This window comes from Cenococcum geophilum (assembly GCF_001692895.1).
Source record: "Cenococcum geophilum 1.58 unplaced genomic scaffold K441scaffold_53, whole genome shotgun sequence".
Taxonomy (NCBI): domain Eukaryota; kingdom Fungi; phylum Ascomycota; class Dothideomycetes; order Gloniales; family Gloniaceae; genus Cenococcum; species Cenococcum geophilum.
Window position 1 is genome coordinate 967,632 of NW_027137611.1, and position 16,594 is coordinate 984,225.

The 16,594-nt window shown below is 37.4% G+C and overlaps 2 protein-coding genes across 2 annotated transcripts; one reads left to right on the forward strand and one right to left on the reverse strand.

Moving 5' to 3' along the window:
* Nucleotides 1–13,109: 13,109 nt before the first annotated feature.
* K441DRAFT_667165 (uncharacterized protein) lies at nt 13,110–14,017 on the reverse strand. The gene has a single exon (XM_067649773.1). It carries the CDS (start codon nt 13,826–13,828, stop codon nt 13,211–13,213), a length of 618 nt encoding a protein of 205 aa, XP_067499301.1. The 5' UTR covers nt 13,829–14,017; the 3' UTR covers nt 13,110–13,210.
* A 147-nt stretch (nt 14,018–14,164) lies between these two features.
* K441DRAFT_582378 (uncharacterized protein) lies at nt 14,165–16,247 on the forward strand (the record flags this gene model as incomplete). The annotated part of the gene is made up of 3 exons (XM_067644456.1): nt 14,165–14,207; nt 14,258–14,554; nt 14,602–16,247. The coding sequence occupies 3 exons, from the start codon at nt 14,165–14,167 to the stop codon at nt 16,245–16,247; spliced, it is 1,986 nt and encodes a 661-aa protein (XP_067499302.1).
* Nucleotides 16,248–16,594: the final 347 nt, after the last annotated feature.

Sequence of the window (16,594 nt, forward strand, 5' to 3'; positions counted from 1 at the left end):
TAGTATAGATACGCAGCACTTTCTGCGCCTAATTAGCCCCGGGGCTATTATACTAATTTATATAATAATCCGCCACGTTATTAATAAATAGAAAAGTAGTAGTTTTACCTAATAAAAGCTTAAAGTAGGTGCCAATCTTAATAGTAATTTATTCTTTTTCTACCCTCATTCTAACTACCTAGGCTACACCGTAACTAACTCTAATATTAGCCACATAGGAACGGATAAAGGCTACATAGGCGGATTAGTTAACAGAGCGCTAGAACTGGATTTTAGGGCTTCTGTAACAGGGCGTCTTAAAAAGACATTAAGTAACTATATATAGCAACAACCCTACTATATAAGCAATTCCAAATCCATTTAAACATAGTCTTAATAATCTTTCTGACCTAGATTCTAACTATAACATAGGATTTAATAAGTAGCGCTTTAATATACTTCTACTAGTATATAACTACTTATAATAACAGTTCTGGACTAATACTTATATCTAGGTACTTAACGCATCCCTTTCTTTAAACCTAGATACCTCCCGCCCTTTTAGCACTATTACTTAGCCTAACATACCCTATAACATGTCGCCTAATTAGACCGACTATAGTACCAATCACTAAGGCGGTAGGCCTAATAATGTTAGCGACCCTAACAGCGGCATAGATAGTGGGACTAATATAAATAAGTGTCGTAACGGATATAGTAGAGTTAATACAGATAAAGATAGCAATACGGATAATAGAACGGATATAGCTCTAGGTAGAAATATGGATAATTAGAATAGTGCAAAAAAAGGGGGCAATGAATATAATAGAGTGGATATAGGCAATAATGCCGGCGTGAATAGTAGAGAAGATATAGACAAGGATAGTGGCGCCGGTAATAATTTCGGAAATAGTACCTATAAGCTTATCTTTAAAGGTATAAAATCACGGAATTAGAAACGTACTATTAATATACTATATTACTAGAATTATAAACAGTTAATAGCTACAGTTAAGCTATTTAGAAAGATGCTTGGGGCTAAACCTAATGTAAGTCTTTGGTATACTATTGGAAAAGGGGTTAAGTCTATACTATTTAATAATAAGGATCTAGATATCTTTAGAACGAGGGTAGAGGAGGGGCTAGGTAAGGCAAATGCTTTATAGTCTATAATAGGTTTAGAGGGGTAGCTATTTTATATAGTAGTTATAATATAAATATATTTTTAAAGGCATATTGTAGCAATTTATAGCAATCTATGGTAATCTATGGCAATCTATAGCAGTATATTATAATTTATATAGTTTATACAGTTTGTATAGTTTGTACAATTTATATAGTTCATACAGTTTATACAGTTTATACAGTTCGTACAGTTCGTACAGTTTGTACGGTTCATACAGTTTATATAGTTTATATAGTTTACGCGCTATTTATTTATAGGGTAGTAAAAAGCTAGCATTAGTTTGGTAGTTGAGCGTTTTACTATAATTTGCTATTAGATACTACAAACTTATTATAAAACGCGCGGTTTACTATTAGATGCTATAAACTTATTACAAAACGCATGGTTTACTATTAGGGTGCTGCAAACTTATTATAAAACGCACGGTTTATATAATTTGCTAACGACCATATCCACCTGCCGCAACCGTATAGTTTGCGGCAATTTGCCGTAAACCGCAACAACCAGCCTAAAAAAAAATTTCCTAATATAGTCCCTTAGATCTCTTAGCGTTATAATACTTTTTTATTCTCTTTTATACTTTTTTTACTAATTTTATAAGGTCTATATAAAGATTTATTAATATCTTTATTCTTTCTTTAGCTGTACTACTTGTTTTCTTTACTTGCCGTAATAATAATAATGTTCTTAGCTTATATCCGTAATTTGCCTTAAATAGTAATATGCCTATTCCTTCTTAAGGTGTTGCATTATATATAAACTATATAACTAGTAATAGCGATACCTAATTATTCTGTGCATAATTAATATAATGCCTTAGATACTACTCTAGTATCTAATTTAGTCTTTTTATTTAACTATCTGTCTGCGGATAATATACAATAAAAGTTGCTGCTTAAACTCCTTACTCCACTAAGAATACTTCCTAGAATGCTACTATAAATCTTAGATCCCTATTTAATATAATTTTACTTAGTGCTCTATGTCTTATAAACACTTCTTTAATATAGATTCTAGCAATATCTTCCGCTAAGATTTCTTCTATATATGCTATAAAGTATCCCTACTTTATAAGCTTGTCTACTATTACTAAAATTACGTTATAATCTTNTCCNGTAATAGNATCTNTTAANTTTNNNAACTTAANAATAAAGTCCTATAATATAACCTCCTATAGTCTNTCTAGTATTTTAATAGGTTATAGCCCTCTATATAGCTTATACCTTATTAGTTTATTCCTTTAGTAATCTAGGTACTCCTTTATAACCTTCCTAGCTATCCTTTAAATTCTATTAATAATATACCCCTCTTAGAGTCTTAATACTAAGCCTATAGCTCTATTATATCCTTAAGTTAATCCATTATAGAATTCTTCTATAAATTACTCTACTATACCTCTTAGGATATACTTTACTTCTTAATTTTTATATATATCCGTTTATAGATCTTTTAGCTATATCTCTAGAATTCTTTATACCTAAAAGCTTTCTAATGTCTTATAAACTTTCTCTAGTTTATTACTCTCTTAAGTTGCTATAATTTTTAGATAATTATACCTAATTAATCCGTCTATATCTTTTCGCAGTAAAGCCCCTAATAGCTTTTTATCGCTTTATAGTTTAGCTTTACGGCTTAGAGCGTCTACCCACGTATTATCTGTACCCTTAGTATACTAAATCTTAAAATAATATTCTATAAGCATCTCTGCCTATCTAACCTATTTTTAGTTAAGTTCCTTTATCATTAGGAATCCTATTAGGTTCTTATAATCTATCTTAACTATAAATAGTTTTTCTGTACCTTATAAGAATGCTCTTTATTCTTTTGATACTATAACTATACCTAATAACTCCTTGTTGTAGATGTTATAGTTTAACTCTAGTAGTATTATCTTTTAACTGTAGTATGCTATTAGGTGCCATCTATCTTAATATTTTTATATAAAGTATGCCCCTAGTATATAGTCTAATATATCTATTTCTATAACCGTCTTTAATTCTAGTTAATAGATCCTAAGAACTGGTTTCTAGGTAAATAACTCTTTAACCTTCCTAAAGAGTTCTCTCTATTCCTCTCCCCACGCCTATAGTTCTTCTTTCTTTATTAGTTACATAAGTGGTTTAATATCCTTTAACTACTGCGCTATAAACCTTCTATAGTAATTATAAAACCCTAGAAACAATCTTAACTATATAACGTTCTCTAGTTCTTACTAATTTACTATAGCCTTAATCTTCTTTAGATCTATACTAAGTTGGCCTAGTTTAATAATAAATCCAACAAAATTAGTCTTCCTAGTAAAGAACTTACATTTTTTAATTGCTACAAGTATCTGTTCTTCTTATAGTCTCTTTAAAACCTATTTAATATATTCCCCGTGTTCTTCCTTAGTCATTAAGTAGATAATAATATTATTAAGGTATACTATAATAAATTTATCCAAGTATTCTCCTAATATATTATTAATATGCTTCTAGAATGTTACTAGTACGTTTATAAGCCCAAATTATATAACTAATAGTTTATATAGTCCTTCCTTTAACCTAAAGGCTGCCTTCTATTTATTACCTTCCTTAATTCTAATTTAATAGTACGCCCATCTTAGATCTATTTTTATAAAGATTTACGCATTACCTATCTAATCCTAGATTTCGCTAATTAAGGGTAAAGGATACCTATCCTTCCTAGTAATGCTGTTTAACTATCTATAGTTAATACACAGCCTTAGTTTGCCATTTTTCTTTAGTACGAACAGTACTAGATAACCCGCTGATAACTGCGATGGTCTAATATATCCCTTTTATAAATTTTCTTAGATAAACTCTTTTAGTGCTCTACCTTCTTCTTTAGTAAGCTTATAGATTAGAAAGAACTTTAGACTTATTCCTAGTTTTAACTCTATCTTATAGTCCTATACTATATATTCTAACAGGCCGTCGAAAACAGACTCTGCACCTATACGTGGTGACGGCTACGAACCTAGGTCTTCGAAGTTCAGACTTAGAGCCAACGCAGAGACGTTATACAGCGTGCGATAGGACCTGGTGGTCGTGGTTGTGAGCGTTGTGGGTGGTGGTGAAAATTTTTTAGATAGTGAGATCTCGAAAACCACTACTGTGGCCCTCTATAATTCAGCTACGCTATTCTCCTATTAAGGCACCTATATAATCCAACGTGGATATACGGCATTTAATAGCATCCCCTGACCCCCAATAGAAAGCATTAACGACCTCTTATATTAATAAACGAGCGATCGCGAATAAACAAGCAGACGAATGAGCAAATATACGGCCCCTTCTAACCCCTAGGGCGATCGCCCGCGGAGCATGCGGTCACTCACCGTTTTTTCTACCAAATACTACCTAGCAGCCTGGATTGCGACCCATGGTTTTCCCTATCTTCTTTCAACGGAGTAGTAACCCTTAGAAAGGGCCTAGCTAGGGCCTAGGCATAAAAGATACCCAAATACAACATAATATCCCGCTCGCTTATTAGTATTACGGTGGTTAGAACGGATAAATCCCCCTTACGCCTTTAATAGGCCCTAGGGGGGGGAAGGCATGGCGTATATGGCAATGGTTAGATAAGAAATAGCATACAGAGGATGGCCAAGATATGGGAAACAGCAGTATGGCAATCAATTGGCAAGGCCTAGCTGGGACGTAGTGAACCCTAGCTAGGGTAAGCTAGAGAAGAAAGCAGTGGTTCCTAAGGAGTTCGAACATCTAAGGAGGACAGGACGTAGCCGTAGACCCGCAGGGCCGCCGCTATGGACGGATATGGCAAATCGGGGTTTTTTATCCTACTGAGGTGGCTTATAGGGTTTTTCCTCCCCCCCAGCAGCAAGGGTTTTTTCCCATTAATATTACTTTTCCCTTATATACGGAGTAGTCTACGTGGGGCTAGATAGCATCCGTATCAAACGTTAATTAAAGAATTATTATTATATATTCTAACAGCTTTTTACTTTCTAGTAACTATAATTTCTTACCATACTTATAGTATCTCTTTGGCATATAACTTAAGCCTTACTTAGTTTCTTCGTATATCGCTCTAACTTAGTACTATACCAACTTAGCTTATTATTGTATTTTATAGCGTTATATATCTCTAATATCGACCTATCCTATAACCCAATTAATCCTTAGATTGTATTCCTATAACTAAGGCATCCCTAATACTACCTTATCCCGTCCTAATAGTAGGATATTAAAAGACATCTTAATTTATCTCCCTTTAATAGTTAACTAAATAGGTCCTATTTTAAGATTAATAATCCCTTCTCTATAGGCTATTAGATCTCCTAAAATTGTTACTAATAGATAAGGTTCCTCCTTTTATCGGTAAGGTAGCCCTATTCTTTTAACTACTACTAGTAAGATATAGTTCCTTATTACTCCACTATCTATTAATACCTTAAACTATTAATCTTGCCATTTAACTTATAAATTTAAATATCGTCCTTAAATTCCTTTAAGGGTCTAAGGCTCTACCACTAGCTCCCTTTAATTCCGTAGGCCTCTACTTTTCCTAACTATTAGCTACTTAATCCTACTATACTTAGCTTACTCTTTAGCTAATGCCTAGTTCGCTTTTTATCTTTAATATACTATAAACACGTATTCTCTAGGTATTCCCACTACTATTATCTGTCTAAGCATTTTTCCGTAAAGAATCTTCCTAGTTAAAGTACTAAACTCCCTTCCTCTTAGACTTCTACTGGATGCCATCTATATATATATTTAGTATTTCTATACTATTACTTATCCATTATCTAGTATATCCTTATAGGGTATTTCCAATTCTTCTCTTTCGGATTCTTATATATCTCGTATATATTATCTATATACGCAATCCATAATAACATATAATATACTAGGTGCTTTAGGTTAACTCTTAGCTTATCTTTATCCTTAAGTTTAAACCTCTATTATACTAATCTAAACGTTATAACTTTATTTATAGGTACTAAGATACGTCTCTCGCTTCTCTAGTCCTCTAATCATTCCTCTAGATCCTTTAACGTTATAATTAAGGCTCCCTTAATATAAGTTATAGCCTTTTCTATAATTAGGTGGTCTTAGATAACTTTTTCGTCTAACCATATATAGAAATCTTCCCACTTATTATTATGTCACTGCCTATACTACTTTTAGTATAGCTGCTAGAGTATATACGGCTTATCCGTAAGGAAGTATCTTCTTATTACTACATTATAATAGCCCTTAGTATATTATTCCTTAAACCTAGTTAGGATCCCTAGATCCTCTTTATCTTCCAATTTAATAAGCTACTTAGCTCTTAATATGCCTACTCTAGGCCTATTAGTAATTCTTTATACTAGCGCTCTATCCTTTATACGTCCTAATATACTAAATCTCTTATCTAGTTTTTATTCTTGCTATACAATAATTCTTTACCTAAATTCTTCTATAGTTTCTTTTAGTTTACATCTTACGCTTAAATCCTTAAAGTCTTTATACTTCTTAATTTTAGTATTAACTTTTCAATCTTTAGTTTAAACACTGTATTCTACTAGTAAGTCCTCTAGGTCTATATATTCGTCTCTTAATCTAATTACTATTTATACTACAAATTCTCTAATCTATAAAGAAGCTCCTTGCCTCTTACTTATAGGTGTCCTTATTCATACTCCAAATTCTTAACCCTATAGATTCTTTAATCCTAAGCTTGCTTCTAACTTAAGCTTAGCCCTAGCCTTAGTCCAACTAGGCTTACTTAGTATTCTTATCTCGTCTTAAGAATCTTATACCTATAGGAACTTCCGTCCCGAGCTTATTTATATATTACTAAACTAAGCTACTACTCTACTCTATCGGTTTTTGTCCATTATAGGTTCTTAAGCTTACCTTATCTTATCTTAAGAATCTTAGTCGTCTCTTATCTCGTTATAAGAATCTTAAGCCTTTAGCCTTTTGCCTTTATTAAGTGCCGAAGTAGTTCGCTATCCTACTTCTCTTACGTCTCGCAAAGCGATAGACATCGTATCTAGTAGGGTTTCAATCCCTACTAATATTCCCTATTCTATAGTGGAATCATCCTCTACCTCTAGTATAACATCTCCGATGGCTACGTATTCCCAGTAAACTACTTTTATCGCCTCATCGTCACGGAATGTTTCGCCTATATTAAATTTATTATCCTTAACGTCTAATCTATAAACAGGTTTATTAGTTCCTCTATATCCTGTAGGTACTAGCTCTTATAGCTAATAGCTTACGCTATACTTAGCGTCTTTATAAATTTGGTATGCGTTATTATAACAAAACGTAAAACTTCTAATTAAACACTCTTTTATTCCTTACAGCACACTATTATCCCTCTATACGTATATATCGTCTACTATTAGTCTTATTCCCTTTATTATATGGTACTTCTAACCATCTTTATAATCCCTCGCGAAGTAACCCTATTTTCCGCAATTTATATAAGCTCCTTCTTTAAACTATTGCTTTTGCTATAGAGTCTGCCTAAACGTCTTCTGCTACTAAGATCCTTAGTTTGGCCTCTACTCTTTAAACCTTTAATCACTTAATCCTTATCCTCTAGGTTTCCATAATTTCTTACTCTATCTCTTATAAGCTTCTTTAGTACCGCTTAGGTCCATTAGCTCTGCGCCATACTATAGTTTTTAACTTAGCTTTTGTTATTGCGTACTCTACGCCTTATATAACTATAGAACTCTATCCTAACCTCTCTTAGCCTATTCCCTTTGGTAGATCTAATTATTAATCTTTATTGCTTAATCTATTAGTTCCCTTAGGGTATTTACGTCTTCTATTAGGATAATCGCGTCCTAGACTTTAGCCTTAAGTCCCTGTTTATACTGTGCTATAAGCGCCCTATTATTCTACTTAACTTATATTACTAGCATCTAGAATTACGTTATATACTTAATTGCTAAGGTTCGTTATATAATATCTTAGAGTTTTCTTTCCGCTGTGGTTACTGCCTCTAGGTCTCCAAACATTTATATAAGTTATTCCACAAATTCGTTCCAGCTTAAGAATATAAACCATACCTCTTAGTTTATAGTTATTATTCTATTTGCTTAAATTTCCGTAAGGTAAGGCTTAAACTATTTAAATGCTCTTCCTGTTAAGAACAATCCTGCGTATACTATTTAATCTATAGGTATTGCCAACTTAGCTCCCTCTTACGCCACTTTAAAGTATATTTGCGTAAGGAATCCTTTAAGCTTTAATCTCTCTCCTAAGTATCTTTTAATTAATAATAACTTAACCTTTACTGCGCCTATCCCGTTAATCCTATTTTTTAATATTATATTATTTTCTGTTAACTAGTCGACTATCTTTTATAACTGTCCGACCGTTACAGGTTGCTATAAGTTAGTATCTACTATGCTAGTGTCGTTACCTAACCTCGATATAGTTGCTGCCGTTAATAGCGTTATAGTAGCTGCTTTTAGTGGCATGTTGTTTAACTCTCTACACTAATACTATAACTAGGTAGTAATTGTGTAACAAAACCTTGTAGTAAGAACTACGGTGGGTCCTGTTATTGGGCTAGGTATATAGGAAATGCAAGTGCAATAATTAATAATGTAATAATAACTGGTGGAGTGGTTGCCTAATAGATTAACTCTAATTATATTCTAAGAATTACTATAAAGAAGGAACTATCTAGGTAGGGACTAAGGGTCCTTAAATACACAACCGTACTCCTATAAAATCCTTCTTATATATAATATACGTGTACTCTATCTGCTCTATTACGGATTATATAGATCCTACAGATTATACAGATTATCTTATGTGACCTTAGTTACCATTCCTCGTTACATAGCTCTATCGGCTCTATCCTAGACCGTGCTTGTATTAACCAACTAGCTTCTTCCATCTCTTCTCCAAGTAGTCGTAATATTGTACTTAAAGCGTCTATAATACTAGTATCATTACCTAATCTTAATATAGTTACTGCCGTTAACGGCGTCATAGCTAATGCTTTTAGTGGTATATTATTTAACTTTATTAATACTATAACCTTAGTAGTAAATGTATAATAAAGCCTTATAGTAGGAACTACGGTAGAGTTATTAATGGGCTAAGTATATAGGTAAACAAGAAGTTAACAACGTAATAATAACTAGTAAAGTAGTTGCCTAATAGATTAACTCCAATTATATTCTAAGATTTACTATAAAGGAGAGAACCACTTAGGTAGGAACTGTGGCCCTTTAAATACACAACTATACTCCTAAGAAATCCCCTTTATATATAAGGTACGTGTACTCCATCTACTCTATTATAGATCCTATAGATCTTATAAATTATATAGATTATATTATATAACCTTAGCTACTATTTCTTATTATATAATTCTATTAGCTCCATTCTAGACTATGCCTTAATTAACTAACTAGCTGCTTCCAACTCCTCTCCTAGTAGTCGTAATATTGTACTTAAAGTGTCCGTAATAAACTACGCGTTTAGTATACTACGTGCTATAATTATATACTAGCGGCACTTAAAAATAGACCCACTTATATATAGCCCCTATAATTACTTTAATAAAACTATAAAATATAAAAGAAATATATAGGAAATCCCTCCTAAGGTACCTTCTAGGCTGCCCTCTAAACGGTGCTCTAAGCTAGCTGCGGGTCCTATTTACGGTCCGTAAAATAAACTATACGGCCTTCTAGCGGGCCGTAAATAAACTACAAGTACTCTGTTAGTCTCATTCTACCTATTTTATAACCTTTAGATTAAGCTTATTTATATTAATTAGGGTTTTAAGAGTTTAGCACGGCTTTACCTTAATTATAGCGTCTACTAGGTTGTCTTCACCGCTAATCTATTTAACCTCCGTAATTATACGTCGTTTATAAGCCTAATGTAAGCACATTAGGTCGACCATAAGCCTCTTCTCTTATATCGTACCTAGTTTGACTAGGTAGTCATAAAGGGACTTTAAATTAGTGTATATAACTAGGGGTAACTACTCTAATTATAGAATCTTCTAAATTATTAATTTAATTGCGGCTGCTATATTAAAGCTATAAGCTAATATATATAGTTTAGAAGCTAGTACACTGCGGGTTACTTATTTGCATTTAATTAAAGACTAATATAGTATATTTGCGTCCTAATTACGGCCCGTAACTTAAGTACTAGGTATACTTTAGCCCGTAAGATTAATTCTAAGATCTCTTTAGTCTATAGAACGAATTTAGTTAAATAGGTCATCTATAAGACCGGAGATCCTATTAAGTTTAAAAGAGGTAAAAAGTCCGCTAGTTTTAATATAATCTAAAATCTGCTCTTTAGTCTATTCTGTTTAGTCCTTTTTACGCAATATATTATATAGAGACCATACAATAGTAACTTATTTATCCTTTTTAACCTATACACCTTAGTAATATAAGAGGGTTTATAGGTTGTAGGTAACTATAAGGTTACAAGCCTTAAAGATAGCTTCCATAAAGTCCGCAAAGTCTTTCTTATATTATTCCTATAGATCGTTATTTAGAAGCTTAAAGTATCCATATTTAAAGATTTTAAAATTAATATAGTCGTTAACGCCGTTTGCAGACGTAAGGTCGACTCCCTAACTCCACTTCTTTTGACCTTCGTTAATTTGCTTACTTATATCTACTATATTATATAGCGTAGTAATTTATATAAGCTGTAACGGGTTAAGAGGAGCTTATAGCGGGTGGTAGTATCTTATAGCGGGTGGAGGAGGTCTTATAACGGTCCGTAAAATCAATTAACGGGTCCGTAATAATTCGTAGGAGGGTAGGGGGTTCCGTAAAGGTCTATATTTGCGTTTATAAACTTCCGGTAAACCGTATTAAGACTTAAATAAGTATATAGAGATAGTAATATGGTCTATAATCCCCAACTTCCGACCTTCTAGCAGGTCGTACTAGGATTTAAACAGGTAGTCGCTATTGTGTATCGCTCGGGGGGAGGTGTCAAGTAATTGCTGATCTGTGCGCGCTCACTAATTAGTGTTTATATCAACTTAATAATACAGGTAAGTTATATCCAGGGGCACGAAATACGTATAGTATCATATGCTCTTTTAGATAGTGGTAACTGTCGATTCTATTAAGGTAGACTACGTAGTCTATATACTAACGCGCCTCCCCCCTAATTAGTCAGCACTTTATAAACAAGTAATCGGTGCACCAAATGCGTAACTACGCGTTTGGTATACCACGTGCTATAATTATACAAAAAGATCTAATTAAAAGCATTAAAAATAACAAAGGTTATTAAATTAAAGATAGGAATGCTATACCTCTAATAAATAACTTAGAGATAAAAGATATCTTCAAAAATAAAGATAAAGAGGAGGGAGGTAGTATTATAGACCTTATATTAGCAGTAATAGAACTACTAAAAAGATATATAAGTGGGTTAGTTAAAATAGTATAGAAAGCGCTAAAACTAATTAAGCTATAAAATAAGGGGTAACTAAGTTATATAACTAGTTACGTTATAAGTTCGGGATATAGGAACGTAGAAATATAGAAATATAATATACTAACGTACTTAGTATACTTCTTAGGCGCAGTATTATATATTTAAAGGACCTAGTCTCTACCTAGATAGTTCTCCTCTTTATAGTAAATCTTAGAATATAATTAGAGTTAATCTATTAGGCAACCTACTCCACTAGTTATATTTACGTTGTTGACTATTCCATACCTATATACTCGGCCCATTGACAAGTCCACCGTAGTATTTCCTACAAGGCTTTGTTACATTTAAACTATAATCCAAAATCGATATAATAGGACCTATAATTAAGCGGATTTAGTTAACTAATATATATAACTTTGCTAATTAAATAAAGTAGTTAACGGAACTATTATATATCGCTGCCCGAGCCTTGGCGGGTGAGACTCCTAATTCTATAATATTAACTCTACTACTACTATAGCTTCTAACGTGTTAGATGATAGCCAAACAAATACCCCAGTCCTTTCTACTGCTCATTCTAATCCTACTGTACCTACTAACCTCTAAAGCGCCTCAGATTACAGTGTAATTGGTAATACCGACGCGTCTTTTCATCTGAAATTAATAACTACCTCGCGAGCGGCTTTGCTCTACCTACACCTGCAAAACGATTGCGATAAGTATAACAATTGGCTGGCCCGAGCAGGTTACCCTGAGGACGCTTAATGTACCGATCCGATTTCATATTGGCAAGCCAAAGTGAATGGGACCCACGACCCGCTCGCACGGCTCTTAATTTAATAACTACTCCACCAATATCGTCAGACCCCAGACGTATATTTAGCCTTACTGGCTTGCTCCTTACTACTAATCGCGCACGACTACAATCCGATATAATTGGAGCTTCAATGGCGCTAGGGCCACGGGATAGGAAGGGCGTTGTCAATATGGTAGATGGGCAGTTAAAGCGGCCGGCAAAGGAAGAGACAATATTGATGGGCGGGAAGGTGGTTCAACGCCATGCCAAGACTCGCGATAGACCTATATTGAGAGCTGGGCGACAGGAAGGATAGTAGGAAATAACTTAGGCGTCGTTAGGTAGGTCGTCCTGCATCAACTCTATGCCAAGAACTCGTGATAGTTGCTGAATACTACACTAGTTGAACTTAGTTGAACTAGTTGCCAAGACTTCAATATTGATTCAATCAATTCAATCAACTGAGCTCTCTGCTTACAAAGCTTTCAATTCAATCAATTTGAAGCCTCAGTTGAGTTGAGCTGATTGATTTACAACCCTGCAGATTGGGATGGCGTCGTAAATGATGAAGATCGTTGAAGTCCGAGTGGAACCTACCGAGTAACACATCACGCAAAAATGTCTTAGTTGTATTAGTATACGAGCTAAATAGGCTGGCTCTGTATGATTCGGCTCGAACTGTTGACTGGTCAGCCTCTTACTGTGGGGGTTGAAGTATAGTATATGAGTATTCCCATTATCTAAATACTGTCGATATCAATTTTTCGAGGTATTTCACATTAGCAATGAATAAGTAAAAGATCTTGTAGACTTTCCTAAACATATGCTGATATATTAGATTTCTGCACCATCTAAATGGCACATGGCTAGTATTAAATGCTCCGGTTCTTCAGCAAAACCCACATCCCCAATGTACCCAAGCCATCCAAAATCAACTGGTGCATATGCTGCGTAGGCCAGTGTCAACGGTGCTTTCGTGGTATAGACTGCGTGCTCTACGGCAACATTCTCTAACCATAGAGCCTTGTTGTAGAATGTAGAGAATAGTGTTCGGGACCGAAGTCCATTCAAATTTTTTACAAGGAGAATATCGTTACTCTCATATCTATTTGCTCTCCAGGGAAGACCGAAATAGGCATTGAACAAGGTGTCAAGGCTCGGCCACTCAACAGTTGAGGCGAAGAAGCCCATCAATATGGTCTTTCCACCATTCTTAGTCCATCTAACTAGGGTTTCAAGAAGTAGTTGATTCTCCTCCTCTTCAAAGGTGATAGCGGGGTCGGTAACAAGGATGATGGACGGCCATCCCGTGGAAATATAGTTTTGAGCATCTTCTATGGTGATGGATTCGTGCACGTTTGCTTTACTCAACAACGTCGGGAGAAGATGCTGGTAGAGTTGACGGGAGGAGAAGGAGAAGCCGTAGAGAGAAAGTATGAGGATGGATGGCATCGCGTGAAGTTGTCTTGATGGTGCAGGGCTTTAGGAGCTATGAAGCGTGCGGCTGGGTTACAATGATATGAGTCAGAGGAGTCAGTACTAAGGGGATACCGTCTGTGGAATATATATAGTCCTTACCATCACATTTTATGATCGAGAAATTGTGTAAGGGGATTATTAGTCGTGAGTAAGCGCATTTCATTATCGCGGAGCCAGCTGATTTCGTGCCGCCCTAGCCCATCCTTCTAGCACTGACGTAGACAGCACTATACATACCGTCATCTCTCGTCTTCAAATTTCAACAGGCAGCACATCACAGCCCAGTGAGGAGCCAGAATACGGGAAGACATGGCGCAAAAAGGAGAGCAACTTCTGCAGCGGCCGCTGTATGGTGAGCTACGTTCCTTTGTCCTAGTCTTGCAGTACTAATTATTATTCCAGTCTTCGACCTCCCAGAGGAAATTCTCAAGACTCTTACCCTTAAGGACCAAGGCGGTCGACCCATAGAAGAAACACAATCAAACACTCCAACGCCATCAAATGAATCAACAAGAAAGCCAGAACCCGATGATGGAGGTCCTACGAAGGTTACTTCTTGCAATCTTTGCAACCTGACATTTCCAACCGTACAAGAACAACGCAGTCATGTGCAGTCCGATCTACATAGGTATAATTTAAAGCAAAAGATGAGAGGGTTAAAACCAGTGGAAGAGGCAGAGTTTGAAAAGCTCATCGGACGTTAGTACACCGGGTCCAAAATCAGTGGCGGGGCTAATTAGTCGTAGAGCTGGACGAAAGTATATCAGGGTCTGAATCGTCTGAGTCGGACGAAGATGAAGACGAGAATGAAGATGCGGTTAAATCTAAAGATTCTACACTGAGTGCATTACTCAAGAAGCAAGCCAAAATATCAAATCCAGGATTCGACGATTTCACAACCACAAAGCGGAAAAGAGGTTCTGGAAAGCCTCCCTTATTCTGGTTTACAACGACATCTTTACCGGAAAATACGTCTCTAGGTATTTACTGCGCTATATTTTCAGACGTTGAGCAAGAGGAAGAATCCCACATCGTCGATACAGTGCGTAGAAAACAATTATCACCCACCCCAGCTACCAAGCCCAAAGGAGCAACCTCAGAGGGTGGCGTGCCTCTGCTAGGCGCAACTTCAAGTCCTCACTACTTCCTTTGCATAATCGGCGGTGGCCATTTCGCCGCTATGGTCGTTTCTCTTGCCCCCAAGATTGGTAGGAAGCATACCGGCGTGGACGAGCGTCAAGCTACTGTCATTGCCCACAAAACTTTTCATAGATACACCACGCGCCGAAAACAAGGTGGTTCGCAGTCTGCCAACGATGCCTCAAAAGGCGCGGCGCACTCCGCTGGTTCATCACTGCGTCGATATAACGAAGCAGCGCTCACCAATGAAGTGCGGGAATTGCTTAAAGAATGGAAAAGCATGATTGACACTGCTGAACTTCTATTCATTCGCGCCACTGGGAGCACAAATCGACGAACGCTATTTAGCCCATATGAGGGACAAGTTCTCCGCAACAACGACCCCCGAAATCGGAGCTTTCCCTTCAGCACACGGCGCGCAACCCAAGCAGAGCTCATCCGCTCCTTTACCGAACTCACACGAGTAAAGACAAGCACGGTAGACGAAGCCGCCCTCGCCGCTCTCAACGCCTCATCGACTGCCTCCACGCCTTCCACCCCTTCCACGCCTCCAGCCAAACCCACCAAACCGCCGAACCCTTCCAAAGAAGACGAAGCGGCCGCCCTGCACACCACGCAACTAACATCACTGATCCGCCGCTCCAAAATCCCCGCCCTGCTCAGCTACCTCAGCACCAACAACCTACCCCCGTCCTTCCACTTCGCCCCGCCAAACTACCACACCCCGACGCCTCTCCACCTCGCCGCCTCGCTCAACGCCGCACCAGTCGTGCTCGCCCTCCTCACCAAAGCCCGCGCCGACCCCACCATCCTGAGCGACGACGCCCGCACGCCCTTCAGCCTAGCCGGCGACCGCGCGACCCGCGACGCCTTCCGCGCCGCGCGCGGCGAGCTCGGCGACGCAGCCTGGGACTGGGAGCTTGCGGGCGTGCCGACGGCGCTGTCACGCGCGGACGTCGAGAAGCGCGAGCAGCGTGAGAGGGCCGAGCGGGCCGAGGAGGAGAAGGCGGAGGCCGGGCGGCGCAGGGCGGAGACGGAGCGGCTGCGCAGGGAGAGCGAGATCGAGGAGGCGCAGCGGCGCGAGAGGCGCGTGGGTAAGGGGAAGGCGCTCGGAGGGGTGCCGGAGAAGACGGCGGCGGAGAAGAGGGAGGAGGAGGCGAGGGGGCTCACGCCTGAGGTTAGGGCGAGGTTGGAAAGGGAGAGGAGGGCCAGGGCCGCGGAGGAGAGGATTAGACGGTTGCAGGGAAGTTGAGGGGGTTGGGTGAGTGTAGGTAATGTGTATGAATGATGATTTGATGGCATTAGGTTGGGATAGGCTTTGGTTAATGTGGTTATGTTAGCATAAATAAGGTCTCTGCGGCCTTAGATGACCCGAGATGGGTCATGGATAGATCGATTTTGGCATTGCGTCGAAAAGATTTTTGCTTTGAATAGCTGATGAGGAGAAACAAGAACGATATGAACGTCTCCATAGTCATCGGTATCTGTGATCTTATCGTCTCGTTATTTACGAGTGACTTTAGACTTGTCTCAACACGCTGAGGATGGGCGTCGGGTATCTTTACAACCTTCCAAAAATTATGTGCCAGCCAAGATAGG